Source organism: Kogia breviceps, chromosome 11, assembly GCF_026419965.1.
Source record: "Kogia breviceps isolate mKogBre1 chromosome 11, mKogBre1 haplotype 1, whole genome shotgun sequence".
In the NCBI taxonomy this organism is placed as follows: domain Eukaryota; kingdom Metazoa; phylum Chordata; class Mammalia; order Artiodactyla; family Physeteridae; genus Kogia; species Kogia breviceps.
In genome coordinates this window covers 79,386,287-79,401,601 of record NC_081320.1, presented here as the reverse complement: position 1 = coordinate 79,401,601, position 15,315 = coordinate 79,386,287, and the positions used below count along the sequence as shown (strand labels likewise).

Here is a 15,315-nt window from a genome sequence, read left to right as displayed (position 1 = left end):
TGTGTTCCAGAAGCTAGTCGTAGAGTCTGCGGTGAAGGAGGGAGACCTCACAGGCAGAAGGGAGCATCTGTCACTTCCCAGCCCACTCCTGAAAGTGGAGGCACGTTCATAGGTGACGGGCCCCCAAGGCACAAAAGTGTAATGAGATCCTTCTCTGGGACTGACTTGCGTGGAGGGCCTGGGTCACCTCTGTGCCGGGAGAGCAAGGCAGGGACCACACTCAGGCTTCTGGCTGCAGGCTGAGCCAGTCAGATGTGTTATTGTAAAATGGCAATTTTATAATTAAGTGATAATTACATTTTCTGCAGCGTGTAAGGGAAAGTAAATGTAGTGTAAATCAATACACTATTGATTCATGCAAGTTTGTCTTTAAGTGTGTGTGACTGAAATTTCCATTATGGTTGAGATTAGACCACCCGCCCTCCCCATCCGTCTCCACTCCTTAAAACGTAGGGAAGGGGTTTCCCTGGTGGCGCAGTGGTTAAGAATCTGCCTGCCAGTTCAGGGGACACGGGTTCGAGCCCTGGTCCGGGAAGATCCCACATGCCGTGGAGCAATGAAGCCCGTGCGCCACAACTACTGAGCCTGCTCTCTAGAGCCTGTGAGCCACAACTGCTGAAGCCCCCGTGCCTAGAGCCCGTGCTCCACAACAAGAGAAGCCACCGCAATGAGAAACCTGCGCACCGCAACGAAGAGGAGCCCCAGCTCACTGCAACTAGAGAAAGCCCGCGCGCAGCAACGAAAACCCAACACAGCCAAAAATAAATAAATAAACAAATTAATTAATTAATTTTTAAAAACGTAGGGAAGAAATCGACCAGTGCACAGAGACAGTGATGATGCGGCCATGTCGCTTCCTTCCAGCCTGGTTGCCGGTGGGGAATGGTGAGCCTCAGCCCTCAGCCGGGGTACGTGATGCTCCAGAGGAGGTGTGTCCTGCTCTGCACACTTCTCCTCCCTGCTCAAAGGCCTCTGTGAACCCCCATGCCTGTAGGTACAAATCCAAACCTCTCAGCTGGCACCAGGCTGTCTGGCTCCAGCCCCTGACACATCTCCCCCACGTTCCTGTGCCTCAGGCCAGCTTCTTGGCCCTGAACCCGCTACACATGTTCCTGGCTCGGCGCAGCAGCCGACACTTCCCGCCTACCTAGGGATGGCTTCCAGAGTGAGTCATACTTTTTTTTTTTGGTTGAACTCCAGTTCAACCCCATTCATGAAGCTTTCCCTGAACAGGCCCGCCCATGGGAAGCTTCTCTTCCCTGACCTCGGGGGGTCCCTTATTGTCTTCACTGGTCATTTGATCTTTAGCCCGGGGGACGCAGGCAGAACGTCAGCTCACGTGAATTTCTCGCCTCTTCTACTCAAGAGGACTGTGCCTCTGACACCTGCCCTTCCTCCACTCCTACTGCAACAGCCAACCCCGAATCAGGGATTCTGGCTAATCGGATCCCCCCCCTCCCACTCCGGGCCATACTGGGCAGCTTGGGGTGATGATTGGGGAGGAGGGCTGGAAAGGGCCATGCATATCCCCAGGGAGGAAGAAAGGACAGAGGCAAGATAAAAGCAGAGAGTTCGGCGGGGGGTAAAACTATTGTCCAGTGGTTCGTGGTTTTGCAATTTCATTCCCCTTCTGTGCGGAAGGAGGGGATTCAGCTGCCCTGTTCTCCAGGGGGCATCTGAGGGAGGTCACATCCAGGTTTATTCTAAGAATTCATGTCTCTCCCTCTCCCTTTCTCTCATATTCCTACCCTCCAGCCCCACCTGTGCAGGCACCTCGGCTGTTGGGCACCGCCCAGCCTGGGGCATCAGGCTCAGGGCAGGGACAGGAGAACTCTGCATTCGCCTCCAGAACACACTTCTCCCTGTATTGATTTTCACCGCTGGCTCGGGCCTGTTCTCCTGCTTGAACGCAACGGATTTCCTTTCAGATCGTGTTCTCCCTCGTGCTAAGCTGCCACGGCTGGCCAATGTGTCTCCACTCTTTCCGTGGATCTAACACAGGCCCTCAGAGACCTGCGGGCAGGCTGGGCCTTGCTGGCTGCTGAGAGGAGCCAGTCCCCTGTGGCTGGCCTGCCATCCCTCTCAGGACTGCCATCTCGTTCTTAGTCAGCAAAGGGCTGGGGACCAGGGATCAGTCCTCCTGGCAGCTGGGAAACACCAGCCCAGCTCTCCAGGAACTACAGACCACACAGCGGGGGCCCCATAGGTCAACTGGGTCAGCGAGCAATTGCCTGGGACACGGCCAGCAGAGGCATCTGAGACCCACGTAGCGTTGTTCACTCCTACCACCAGCAAGGCACTGGCTGCCCGTGGGAGTCTGGACCAATAGGGCAGGATGGACGACGCAGGTGGACGGAGTCAAAAAATCAGCCCGATCTTTGCCTCAGCTCCCCAACTCCCCCTAGAATGAAGTCTTTTCCATCCTGATGACATGACATCATCTGGATCAGAATCCCACGGGATCCTTTTACGGAAGGAGACTCCTTCTCTCCATCTCTGTCTGCCAAATAGAACTTGACTCCGGCCCTGCCCTACTCCTCTTTTAATTTTGTACTTATTCTAGGTATATGGGTTCATTGCTCAAGACTGTTTCCTTCTGGAGGACAGACACTGTCTCTTGTCATCTGTATGCATCCCACAGCACCCACCCAGCACAGCGTACTTAGTCCAGAGTACACAGCAGGTGTTTAAATGATGCTTGGTGAATGGCATCACGGGAGTGTGAGTGCAACTGAAAGTCACACACAGGTGTGAGCTGGACAGACCTGCAGTGAGATCCACCTGCTGCCCTCATGGGCCAGAATGCTCTCCAGACACCGGGTCTCCATGAAGGAGAGAGAGAGGTTTCCAAAAGCCATACCTGTCACTCCCGCACCCTCTCCATTCGCTCTTGCCCCAGGGGTTCCACAGGCGGATAAGATATTCCCAGCCACTCCTGTACTGAATCTGCAAAGCACAGAAAAGGAAAACTGTCAGTGTTCTCCAGCAAAAGTCAGCAGAAGGGATATGAATGCAGCTGCTTTTCACCTCCAAGGACTAATTTAACTTCTGACCTCATTTGGCTGCAGCAGGAAAAAAAAATGGAAAGGAAAAAAAAATCAATGTCTCTGCCTGTGTGGAGCTGGAATGAGACCCAGGAGAAAACGGTCCTTCTTTCTGTGCAGCAGCTTGAAGGGCAGGTGCAGCTTCCTCGGTCTGTACGACTGCATCCTAAAACCTGCGCCAGCTGAGACAACAGCGGATAAATAGCACGGATGGTGCCATGGGCTGCAGAGGGGAGATCTTTATGGGTCTCCAGCCTCCTCCATGCCCTGTCACAGCCGGCATCTCTATTCCACTCATATAGCTGTTTCCTTGCTGGCAGCCCCTTGGGAGCTGTGCTGGGGTCTCCACAGCACTGTCCTGAGCAAGGCCAGTAGGAGGCTGATTTGAGCAAGACCCAGGACCTTGGAGGCCTGCCTGGGAGTGGAGCCCTCCTAGCTTGCGGCTCCGGGGCTGCACCCGGCCCCCCTGGCGGCCTGCCTCTGTCGGCGAGCCGGGCATCCCCGTGGCCTGAACGTTCCTTCCTTCCCCAGGGGATTGCATCATCATCTGTCCCAGATACAGAGGCCAGCACACTTGCTCCTTCAGACCACTGAGGCCAGAGGGCAGGACTGTTTGTTGAAAACTTAAAATAATCACAACCCTTTGAACTTATGTTCCTGGATCCAGGCCTCCGCCTGGTGAGAGGAATTAAAGCATGATTGAGTTGCAGCAGCAGTATTGATCTGTGCTAATGTTGTCTGAGGAGACAGAGGCCTGGAGGGGTGAGGAAGGGGCGGACTTGTTCACTGACTCCAGGTCACAGGAGAAAGTCCCGAGTGGACTATTCTCACGTGGAAAAGAAAACCGTGTGGAGGCAGGGCTTGGAGACGGGCCTGGCTGAGTGTGTGACGTGCACTACGGCCTTCAATCCTCTGAGGTAGATATTCATATAATCCTCGTCTTGCAGAGGAGAATGAGCATCAGAGAGGTTAAGCAACTTTCCCAAGGCCACAGAGGAAGTGGCAGAGGAGGAATTCTGATCCGAGCCACTGTCAGTCTCCAAAGCCCAGGCTCTGAATTTTGGAATTGGGAGTGGATAAAGGATACAGCTGCTCCAGGGCCCAGCTCATTCTCACATGTGGACGAGACCCTGACCTTGCACGTAAACCCTGGACCAGCACGTGATCACCAGTAGGGCAGTGCCATGAAGGAGCGATGTGGTCAGACAAGGGCCCAAGAACCCAGCTTGGGTATGGTTCTTTTCTTGTCTACTTCTGTCTGGCTGACACTGCCGTGGAAGGTACTCTTTTAATGCCACACGGGATGGGGATGCCCCTCTCTGCCCCCCACCAGGCACCCCAGGCTTGGCACACAGTGTATTATTAACTGCCAGCACATGACGGAGCCCATGGAACAGGGACGTGAGAAACAGTCGCCTGGTGGCCCAAAGAGCTTCATGAGCCACCCTCAGTGCCTAAGGGACAGTCAGGGGCTCAGGCAGGCACAGGGGAGAAGAGTGACCAGTGACTGGAAGGGGCTGAGAACAGGGCTAAATGAGGCATGCAGAGAAACGCGTACCCCCTGGCCCTGGGGAGTCACTGACCCAGCTAGGTGCATAGTAAAAAATGCCAGTTTCATTTATCTTTCTGTCTGTGTCCCGCCCAGAGGGTGGATGAGCAGATTAAAAAGCACACGGCATTTATGGGCTGGTTTAATCTTAGCACTTGTGATCAGTTATAACCTCCTTTCTGCAGGAAGAACCTTTAATCAAGTTCTTGGGCTCTTGTCTGACTGTGTCACTTCTTTTTTTTTTGCGGTACGCGGGCCTCTCACTGTTGTGGCCTCTCCCGTTGCGGAGCGCAGGCTCCGGACGCGCAGGCTCAGCGGCCATGGCTCACGGGCCCAGTCGCTCCGCGGCACGTGGGATCCTCCCGGACCGGGGCACGAACCCGTGTCCCCTGCATCGGCAGGTGGACTCTCAACCACTGCGCCACCAGGGAAGCCTGTTGGTGATCACATGGGCCTCGGCCAAGTGCCTCAGGGGTAACCTTCGAGGCTAAGGTCACAGCTGCATCTGAGAATGGGCGGGCTTTCTTGCTTCACTCTCCTGGCTGCTGACTGTACCCTGACCCTCGTCAGATCTCTCAGAAAGGGTGCCACTGGGAAGAGGTGATCCAGGTTATCTATCCTAGCATAATAATTCCTTGAAAGTATTCTCTTGAATGCAAGTTCCAGAGGCAGTTAATTGTTATTCCTAGAAAAAAAATGGCTTCATGGCTAATAGTAGATTAAAACCAAGCTGTACTTATATTGTTAATACAGGCCTTCTCAGAGCCTTTAACGTGTTAATATCCAAATACTGCTTTCATAGAGCATCTCACCAGTCTGGTGCTCCTTAGAGCACAGGCTGGGAAGCGTCAGCAGCCACAGAGCGGCAAGAATGGTGGGAATGGATCCTGCAGGACACACAGTCTTCAGCACCTCCTGTCACAGGAGTGTCCTGTTCAGACCGATCAGTGTGTTAGAAGAACAACTCGGGCTTCCCTGGTGGCGCAGTGGTTGAGAGTCCGCCTGCCGATGCAGGGGACACGTGTTCGTGCCCCGGTCCGGGAAGATCCCACGTGCCGCGGAGTGGCTGGGCCCGTGAGCCATGGCCGCTGAGCCTGCGCGTCCGGAGCCTGTGCTCCGCAACGGGAGAGGCCACAACAGTGAGAGGCCCGCATACCACCAAAAAAAAAAGAACAACTCAAAGTGTGTGCTGTGGGGGAGGAAACATCCGGGCTGTGAGCAGAATCATTGGGAGCCCAAACCCCAGCCAAGGTCACACTTCCACTGCCCAGTTCACCTCCATGACCTTGGCCCTTGGTGTTTACTTGGCAGCTCTATAAGCCGGCAGTCACTGCCATCCCCATATGCCCAGCCTCTGCGGGACGCACATCCATGGCCATCCGGACCTCTGGATACACAAGTCCCTTCTCCCCTGCATTCAGAGGAGAAAGAAAGGCCGTCTCAATGTATAACAAGGGCCTTGCCAGGAATGGCCAGCACATCACGCGGGTACCATGGCTCCTTCCTTCCATGCCCAGCACAGATAGCATTCACTGATCACAGCTCTCTTTTTCCAAAGCTGGAAGCAGAGCCAAAGTCTTGTCAACACAGTAATCCAGGCAGCATTGCCTGGATCAAGGCCGGCACACAAGAAAGCTGACTTTCTCTCCCTAACCTAGACTTGTCCACGTCGGGGATGGGGAGCTACGGTGAGCAGGATGTCCACCCGTGGCCAGATGTGATGATGGTATTGTCTGTCTCCACGGAGAATTCAGAGAAGGGCATGGGAGATTCCAGAGGAAGAGCATCTGGAGCCACTGGGACTGGGATCTCTCATGGCTTGGGTTTATCAGGGCCTCTTCCTTGCTTGTGGGAAATGTCATTTGAGCTCCTCCCATATTCTATGATGGAGAATCCATGACGTCATCCTCATAGGCCAAAGACAAATGCATTCATTCACTCATGCAAGCACACTCATCCATTGATCCAACAAGCATTTATTAGATGCCTACTCTCCTCCAGTTGCTGTGCAGAGGAAGCATTTTGGTACTGATTTCCTTAGGGAGGAAGGCGAGAGACAGAAAATATTGCCTGTTTTTTTTTTTGTTTGTTTGTTTTGTTTTGTTTTGTTTTTTAACATATTTATTGGAGTATAATTGCTTTACGATGGTGTGTTAGTTTCTGCTTTATAACAACGTGAATCAGCTATACATATTCATCTATCCCCATGTGTCTTCCCTCTTGCGTCTCCCTCCCACCTTGCCTCTGTTTTGCAGATTGGAACATTCACCCAAACACAAAACAATGGAGTAACTGGCCTTAGGTCGATGGACAGGAGAGACAGATTGACACGCAGAGAGGGAAGGCAGATATGAGAAACAGGCCATAAATAGAAGCTGCTACTCTGCGTTCCTTGGCCCATAAATACCTGTGAAAAATGGACCCTGGGGTTTGCGACACTGTCTCTTATGACCTGGAAGACATTATCAGACCTCAAGAATTTTGAGAACTACAGAGATGGGGGAACATCTGTGGGAAATCATCACAAGGCCAGGAAGTGCTGTCCCTGCACAGCTGCGTGATAAGCATAGATGGTAACTGAGGAGTCGTGGTGTCTGGGCCCAGCCATTTCAAGCAGCTGTGTCGCCCTGACCTTCCCCTCTCAGGTGTCGGCTTCTCATTTGTGAATCGAGGAGGCTGGACTTTTGTAGTGTTTTCCAGACCAAACGCTACGGCACACGCTGATGATATGCATTTTTGTCCACCCAAAGTCGGTTGTTGCATCAAGGGGAAAGACTGTCCCCCAATAGCCATCCTCCCCTCATTCATGGGAATAAAGTCCTAGTTGGGCATATGGCAGCCCAGCTAGATGGTATGTTTCCCAGGCAACCTTGGGCCTCAGGGTGGCACATGACTAGGTCCAGACTCATGGGATCTGAGAGGAAATGGTGTGTGCCTTTACTGATACATGCCTTCCTTAGGGATGTATAAGTGTCCCCGGCCTCTTTCTCCTCCCCCGGCTGGGAAATGAGGGGACCTGAGGCAGCTGCCCTGGGCTCACAGATAGAAGCCCCATGGTGCAGACGGCAGAGCCAGCTACCAGCTCTGGAATCACCTACCTAGCTGAGAAGTGAACTTGATCTTGTTTGAGCCCCTGCATTTTTGAGTGTCTTCGTCAGAGCAGTTTAGTTGGTACGTAACAAATAAAACCCTTTCGGGGCAAAATTTCCTCCAAAGTCAACTGGGTAGTTAATTCTGCTTTCTTTTTGGGCTAATCCCCCAGCCTAGTTAGACACTCTGCCTGCCTGAGGCCATTCAAGGATAGTTAAGATTTTTGGTGGGTCCCTGGGGGATGAGGATACTGGGCACCAGAGCTTCAGGACGAGGAGAGGGAATGAGGTTGTCCATGATGGGCCTGGACATGGTGGAGGCAAGGGCGATCACTACTTGTTTCAGCTTGTCGGGCTCACCGAGGCCAGGGATTCTGACTCCTGTGTAGGGGAGCAAGAATCCTGAGGCACCGCGTTCGTGAGGAGCCTTAGCTGCCCAGCGCCAGTCACTGTGTAGCCATGCCGACTCACCAGCCCGTTTGCTGTCCCCGTGGACTCACTTGTCGGCTTCAAAGGAGGAAAACAGACCAAGCGTTAAACATTCACACATTCTTCAAAAAGATAGAAAAGCACTATTCAATCAGCAGCTGGGCTGTGGCCAGATGAAAAGCATCCCACTGTCTCACTTTGGAATGGCTTGTGTTCCTGGATTTCTTTCCTAGCGAGGCAGAGTTTGAAGGCTGTAGGGTGCTTGAGGCCCCAGCGTTTGACACCTCAGGAGACCACCCCATGACAGACAGAAGGCCACCGAGTCCTGAGGACGTGGGCTGCTGGCTTCTCCAATTACTTGCTATCAATGAGACACAACGTAAGACATAACTTCTGGGCATTTAGTGGGAGTTGGGAAGACCTACCACCTCCAAGCTATGAGGGATTGGGGTTTAAAGTGCATTCTGGTTTCATGTGGCATTTCAGACTAGGGGTGTGTGACTCAAAGCCCACATGGTTAAAGAGTGAAGGAAGTGTCCTCAGGGATACGGCATTGGCTGTCTCAGAACAGACTCAAATAATCTGGAGGGTCATTCAGGCTTTTCAGAATGGGGCACTCTGCCTTTGGGATGCTGCCTTTAAAGCCAGTGAGAATCAAAGGGCGTCTGATCACTCTGGACCCCACTAGTTCCGGTCACAGGGAAGCACTAGGCAAAGGCTTCAGTATCAGACAACAGCATCTGAACCCCTGCTCAGCCACTCACTGTCTGTGTGATGGTAAGCATCTTACTGAGTCTCTCTGAGCCCAGTTCTTCTTCTGGAAGAGAATTCTGCAATCCCTGTTTCAGTTGGAGGGCTATTGTGAGGATTAAATGAAGTGGTGTCGGTAAAGCACAGCATCAGTGCTCCGTGACCGTCACTTGGTCATTCCCTTGAATGGGCCAGGGGCTGAACACTCCTGGGTGAGGAAAGGCTCGAACCAGTGCAGCAAGATTCCTGGTCTACCCACCCCAGCCAAGGGTGCTGCAGGTCATCAGGGAGCCTGCCTCGGCTACCATCTTCACCATGGTCAGCAGGTCAGACGAGGAGGAATGCAGGCTGATGTTGGTGACCACCCCTCCCGTGAGGTCCACCAGGGCATCAGGGAGGTAGCCATAGTGCAGGTTGACATAGGACCCATGAAACCTGGGAGGGATAAAGGCAGATCAACCCCTGTGGTGCCTTTGGTGCCCCCAGAAAGGGAGGTGGTACCCGGACCTCTGCATATGTCACAGGAAATGGACTTCCCAACCACCCCCAGGCTACGGCAACCTGCCCACCTTCTGTTCTCCTGGATAAAGAATCTAGCGATGTGCCACCATTATCGCTTCCTTCCCCTGGTCTCCTGGGCCTGGGGAACCCCACAGGTGGCAGTATTGTATAGAGCTTAGGAATGCAAGTACTGGAGCCACAGGCCAGGGGTTGAATTCCAGTCTCACCAGATATTTAGCTGCTTCACCTTAGACAAGTTACTTAACCTCCTAGGGCTGGGCTTAGCGTAGTGCCTGGCACATGGGAAGCCTTTAATAAAAGATTGGCTATTATTATGATAAGGATCCACTGTTTCAGTATGGAGCTTCCTTAAAAAACTACAAATAGAACTACCATACGACCCAGCAATCCCACTACTGGGCATATACCCTCAGAAAACCATAATTCAAAAAGAGTCGTGTACCAAAATGTTCATTGCAGCTCTATTTACAATAGCCAGGACACGGAAGCAACCTAAGTGTCCATCAACAGATGAATGGATAAAGAAGATGTGGCACCTATATACAATAGAATATTACTCTGCCATAAAAGGAAACGAAATTGAGTTATTTGTCGTGAGGTGGATGGACCTAGAGTCTGTCATACAGAGTAAAGTAAGTCAGAAAGAGAAAAACAAATTACCGTATGCTAACACATATATATGGAATCTAAAAAAAAAAAAAAAAAACAATGGTCATGAAGAACCTAGGGGCAAGACAGGAATAAAGACACAGACCTACTAGAGCATGGACTTGAGGACATGGGGAGGGGGAAGGGTAAGCTGGGACAAAGTGAGAGAGTGGCATGGACATATATACACTACCAAACGTAAAATAGATAGCTAGCGGGAAGCAGCCGCATGGCACAGGGAGATCAGCTCGGTGCTCTGTGACCACCTAGAGGGGTGGGATAGGGAGAGTGGGAGGGAGGGAGACGCAAGAGGAAGGAGATATGGAAACATATGTATATGTATAACTGATTCACTTTGTTATAAAGCAAAAACTAACACACCATTGTAAAGCAATTATACTCCAATAAAGATGTTAAAAAAAAAAAAAAAAGGACCCACTGTTTCCTGTTTAACAACAGTGGTTGAGTACTGGCTGTGTGCAGGGTACCTTGCTAGGCACTGAGCGTTCCCAGATGGATGAGACCCTGTTCCTGCCCTCCAAGAGCCCACAGTCAACAACTGCAGGGCTCGCTGCGGCCACAAGCAGCCTCTATTCCTACTCTGTGCGAAGCTTGACCCAGAATCCCCACCCCACCCTCAAAACTAACCCACTCCCCCCCAGATTCACCAGGGAGGTGATGTCACTGAAGGTAACAGAAGTGAGGGTGAGGCTTACATAACACATCCCCAAAGCAAACCACCTAGAACTCTCAGACCTGTTCTCCAAAATGCCTCTTCCGGGACTTCCCTGGTGGTCCAGTGGTTAAGACTCCACGCTCCCAATGCAGGGGGCCCGGCTTCGATCCCTGGTCAGGGAACTAGATCCCACACGCTCCCCAAGTAAGAGCCCGCATGCCACAACTAAGGATCCCATATGCCGCAACTAAGAGATCCCCTGTGCCGCAATGAGGATTCTGCACGCGGCAACTAAAGATCCTGAGTGCCACAACTAAGATCCGGCTCAGCCAAATAAATTTTAAAAATAATAAATATTTTAAAAAATGCCTCTTCCCACCCTCCCATGGGGTTTCTGCCTCTGGACCCACACCCTGAGAAATGCCCTGTCTTCTCGTCCTATCTTGCCCTCCTCCCAATTCTCCACCAGTCACCTGCTAGAGAAGCAGACAGTCTCCAGATTCAAGAACCAATCTGCTCAGCCCAACTGCTGGCCTCCCCTCTCATGAGCTCTCCTCTCGGGTGGGAGGCCGAGCTCTTCAAGGCCCCCTTTGCTCCTCTGGGAAATGGGCTCTTGCGGTCGTGCTGCCAGGTGAAGCACGCACGGCACGTGGAGAGGGTCTGGCTTGTGGAGGTGTGCTTGCCGTGAGCACGATCAGGGCAGCAAGTCCATGCTCACCTGCTTCTACCACCAAACTCATCCACCCCTCCACAGCAGCAACTCACCACCCACCTGCTCTCCCCTTCGAAGGACACGTCAGGTTGCTTTGCCTTCCTTGGGTGTCTCTTTGCTGTGAGAGCGCGTGGATCACCTTGGAACAGAGAGGAAGTAACTGAGGGTCCCGCGAAGGCTTCTGAGAGGGGGCACAACTCTGAACTCAGTTTTATCCAGGTCCGGACAGTGGGATGGACATTCTGGGGAGGAAGAATCAAATCAGGTAGGCTCCGGAGCCGGAAGAGCGTGGTGGGGTGACATTGATGACGGCCTGACTGGTATTCCGGGAGAGAGGGCGGATTGATCACTCACAAGGAGAACCACTGAAGCAGGGGCCAGATGAGCTCAGATTTGTTTTGAGAACTCAAGTTCCTGTCCATGGGGTGAACTGGAAAGGTTCCCATGGGCTCCTAAAATATAGGCAGGGCAAACCCACAACAGCATGGAGCTGAGCCAGGCCAGGCAGGAGACCCTGCCTCTTGGTGTCAAAGCCGTCCAGTGGGCATGTTCCCACACTGCCTGGTCACTCGGGCCTCCGGCCGGGACCTAAGCTTTCCTGTCCCTGACGGGGAAGCAGAGGCCAAGCCCCATACAGGTTGGTAGCCGCAGGAAAGCTCCAGCTCTGGCTTGCTTTCTGGCGATGCAAAACTACGTGGTCGTCAGGCGTGGGTCCACCCCGCTGCCGCCTCTACTGGGGCCCGAGGCCTCGGACGAGACCCCTCCCGGTCCTCGGCCCTTCACCTGGATCAGCTCTGGGGCCCCTCAGACACCCCTCTCTCACCATACTTCCACCTCTGCAGTTCTCTCCTCCTGGGTTCCCCCAGAATTCACGTAAACTCACTTCAGCAAATACAGATCAAGCAGCCGCTCTCAGCAGGACACCATGGATGGCTTAGAGAGTCTTGTGTCAATGAAAGCAAAGGATCCACAGAACCCAGGGGCCATTCTACAGGAACCCGGTGGCAGATGGATCTCAGCTTTTTGCTATTAAACTGGTTCTAAATCTTATCTTTCTGTCTCTCCCTCTCTCTGATCAGGGTTGTCTGGTATTAGATTCTTATCTCGGCAGTGTTTTTAGTCAACTGCAAAGCTTCCCTTTGGTCACGATCTGTGGATCTGTGCGTCTGACTCACTTGATTTTCCACATGTTTTCTGGCTCTGGGTCCTAGATTAACAGGGCTTTGCTGAGGGTGCTGGAAGATCACCAAGACTAGGGTTCTGGAACTCATTCCAGAGCCCACCAGCATGACCTCCCATGTTGCCAGAAGTCCCCCTTCTGGCTTCAAATAGAGCTTCACTGGAACCACACCAGGAAAGCAGCTGTTGCCTCTGCCCTGTCACTTCAGGGTCACCGCCTCAGTGTCTACGGGCCTCATTTGATGGTCTGACGTCCTGCACCTCCCACTCTGCAGTCACCACAGAGACACCCAATGCAAGGAGAGGGACCCATGGCCAGTGCCACCCTCTCGGCGTCTTCCACAGCCTTCTCTCGCCGTGTCTCCGCGAGGGCCACGAAGCCGGTCCCAGCCGCAGCTGGGTGTTTAGACAAAGAGCTCTCTCTCTCTGCTTTACAAACACGAGCTCACAGATCCTGCTCACGCTTCAGGGACAAGTCAACTCTTCTTAGCTCCCTTTGCTGCCAGGAAATAGAAAGGGAGGGAAAGAGGGAGAGCACCGTGTCTGCCACACCTGTCACTACGCGTGTCACCTGAACCCAGGGATGCTGAGAGAGCCTTGTTCTCACCCCTCGGCTTCAGCCTCATTTGGGGGAAATGTCTACATTTCCTGGCAATGATATGAGAGTGGGAAGAGTTCAGATGTCAAATCGGGATCCGAAAAGGATGCTGAAAGGCTATAATTCTGAGCCACAGAGATTCCAGAAAGGATGCTATGCAGCTTACCAGATCTTGTCTCCCACTCTCCTATTTTATGACCTCTGGGGAAAAAAACTCTGCAAAGACTTTTTTTTCCCTCCACATCTGACTCACTTGACCAATTCATTTCTGACTCCCCAGCTGCAAGAATGGTTGAAAGTCTGGGATCCACATGATCACTCGGTATTGCCTACACCCTTGGAGGGAAAGAGGACCATCTCCACCTGGACAGGTGGGTTCTCTATGCTTGCGCTGTTGGTCCCTCTGTGCCAGACACCGAGTTCCAAAGAAGCAAAAAGACAAATCATTTTCCTCTAGGACTGACAGTATCAAGAAATGATGGAAAAGCACGTGACTGGGGAGGACAGACCTGATCCCAGCTTGGCCTCAAACACGGTGTGACCTGGGGCAAGTCATTTCACCGCCCCCACCCCCACCCCGAGCCTCAGTTTCCTCATCTTTCAAAGAATGTAGGGTTTGATGCTGACAGAGGCTCCGTCTAGCTCTGATGTGCTCTAATTCTATTTGATTTCCTCCTGCATTCTATAACCCCCTTCTTTGGATGGAGGGGAAAGCTTTTACATAGCTTTGGAGTTTGAAACATTTTCTCCTGCACTAGATTTCTTCAGGCAGTGGAATGTGGATTCTGGGTCCAGTTTCCCATTTATTTTCAAGCTGAATGATTGCTTTAGGTCAGCTGTTAACAAAATCGGGTCAAAGTCATCATTTCATCTGCGAGCTTTCTAATTCTCCAAGTGAACTGCCATGCTCCCCCCTTTCACTAGGGAAAAAAAAAAGAGGCCCTGGAGCAGTGAGCACTGAATCCACCCCAGAAAGATAATGGCAGTGTTTGCATAAGTAGCTTAGAAGTGAATTAACCTCCCCGAACATATGGATCGCTTCATCCACCCCGCCTGTTTTCTGGGCTTCATTCTCAAATGCTAACGACCAGCTCTTGCTGACACTGGAAATGAGCAACAGCTTTTGTTTTGCACAAGCTGGCTCGAAAGAAAGAACGCACAAGAAGAGCCCTTGAGATGTGCCTCCAGAAGGACAAGGACTGGGGTCCTAGCCACTCCTCAGGGCCCAGGATTGGGTGGGGCGGGGTCTTCAGTCTTGCCAAATGATGTCACCTGATCAAAGGACCAAAAACCTCAGTAGACTCAGGTTAATCGCTTACACCTGCCATCACATCACTATTCAGAGTCTTGGCTTCCCCATCTGTCATTATGAGGCATTGGTTAGGAAGATCTTTGGGGAACCTGATTCCAGGACACTCTCCACTCTCATTTTTCTCCTGAAATGTGTGGTCCCCTGACCTTTTGTCTCCTAGCATTGCTTTCCAGCTCTGATGTGTCGTCCCTCACTTGTGTGGGTCTTGACGAAAGCGACCTTTTACACACACACATACTCTTGCACACCCCACCTGAGCCAGCGTGAGCGTCTCTTCCAGCGCCCAGCACAGTGCCTGGAATATGATTAAATGCACCATACACATCTGTTGAATAAAAGCGGCCCAAATTGCCTATAAGTGGGACAGGTGACTTGGGGGAGTTTATAGGTCCTCGAGCTTGTTAACACCAGAAGGTAATCCCTGACTCATGGTGTTTGGACCATATAACAAGAAGCAGCTCCCGCCCCGCCCCCAGTCATAAATGCAATCTCACGGTAGCCACAGCAGGTCCCCAAGTGTCCCACCCGGTTCACTGCTCAAATCACTCCCCCCCTCATACCTCCTTCTCTCTCTTCTGAAATCCTACCCATCCTTCAAGGCCTCGCTCAACGCCACCTCCTCTGTGCAGTCCCAGCTGAGTCTCTGTGAGTCGGAACTGCTGTCTCTCTCCTCTGTCCCTCTCAGCAGACTTTGAACGTGGTACTACATTTTATTTGGGCCCGTACGCCAGCCCTTACAATAATACCGCTGTCAGTGCCTATCTCTGTCCAGCTCTGCCCTGCCCACCCCTCGCCATGTGTCTCTGG

General features: G+C 52.3%; 1 protein-coding gene across 1 annotated transcript in view; it reads right to left on the bottom strand.

Moving 5' to 3' along the window:
* The window catches only part of CAPN13 (calpain 13), a 49,021-nt gene that overhangs the window by 18,455 nt on the left and 15,251 nt on the right, over positions 1–15,315 (bottom strand). Inside the window, 4 exon segments of the mRNA XM_067006943.1 lie at positions 2,861–2,946; positions 8,094–8,189; positions 8,858–8,862; positions 9,127–9,296. Coding sequence (XP_066863044.1) covers positions 2,861–2,946; positions 8,094–8,189; positions 8,858–8,862; positions 9,127–9,296 — 357 coding nt within the window.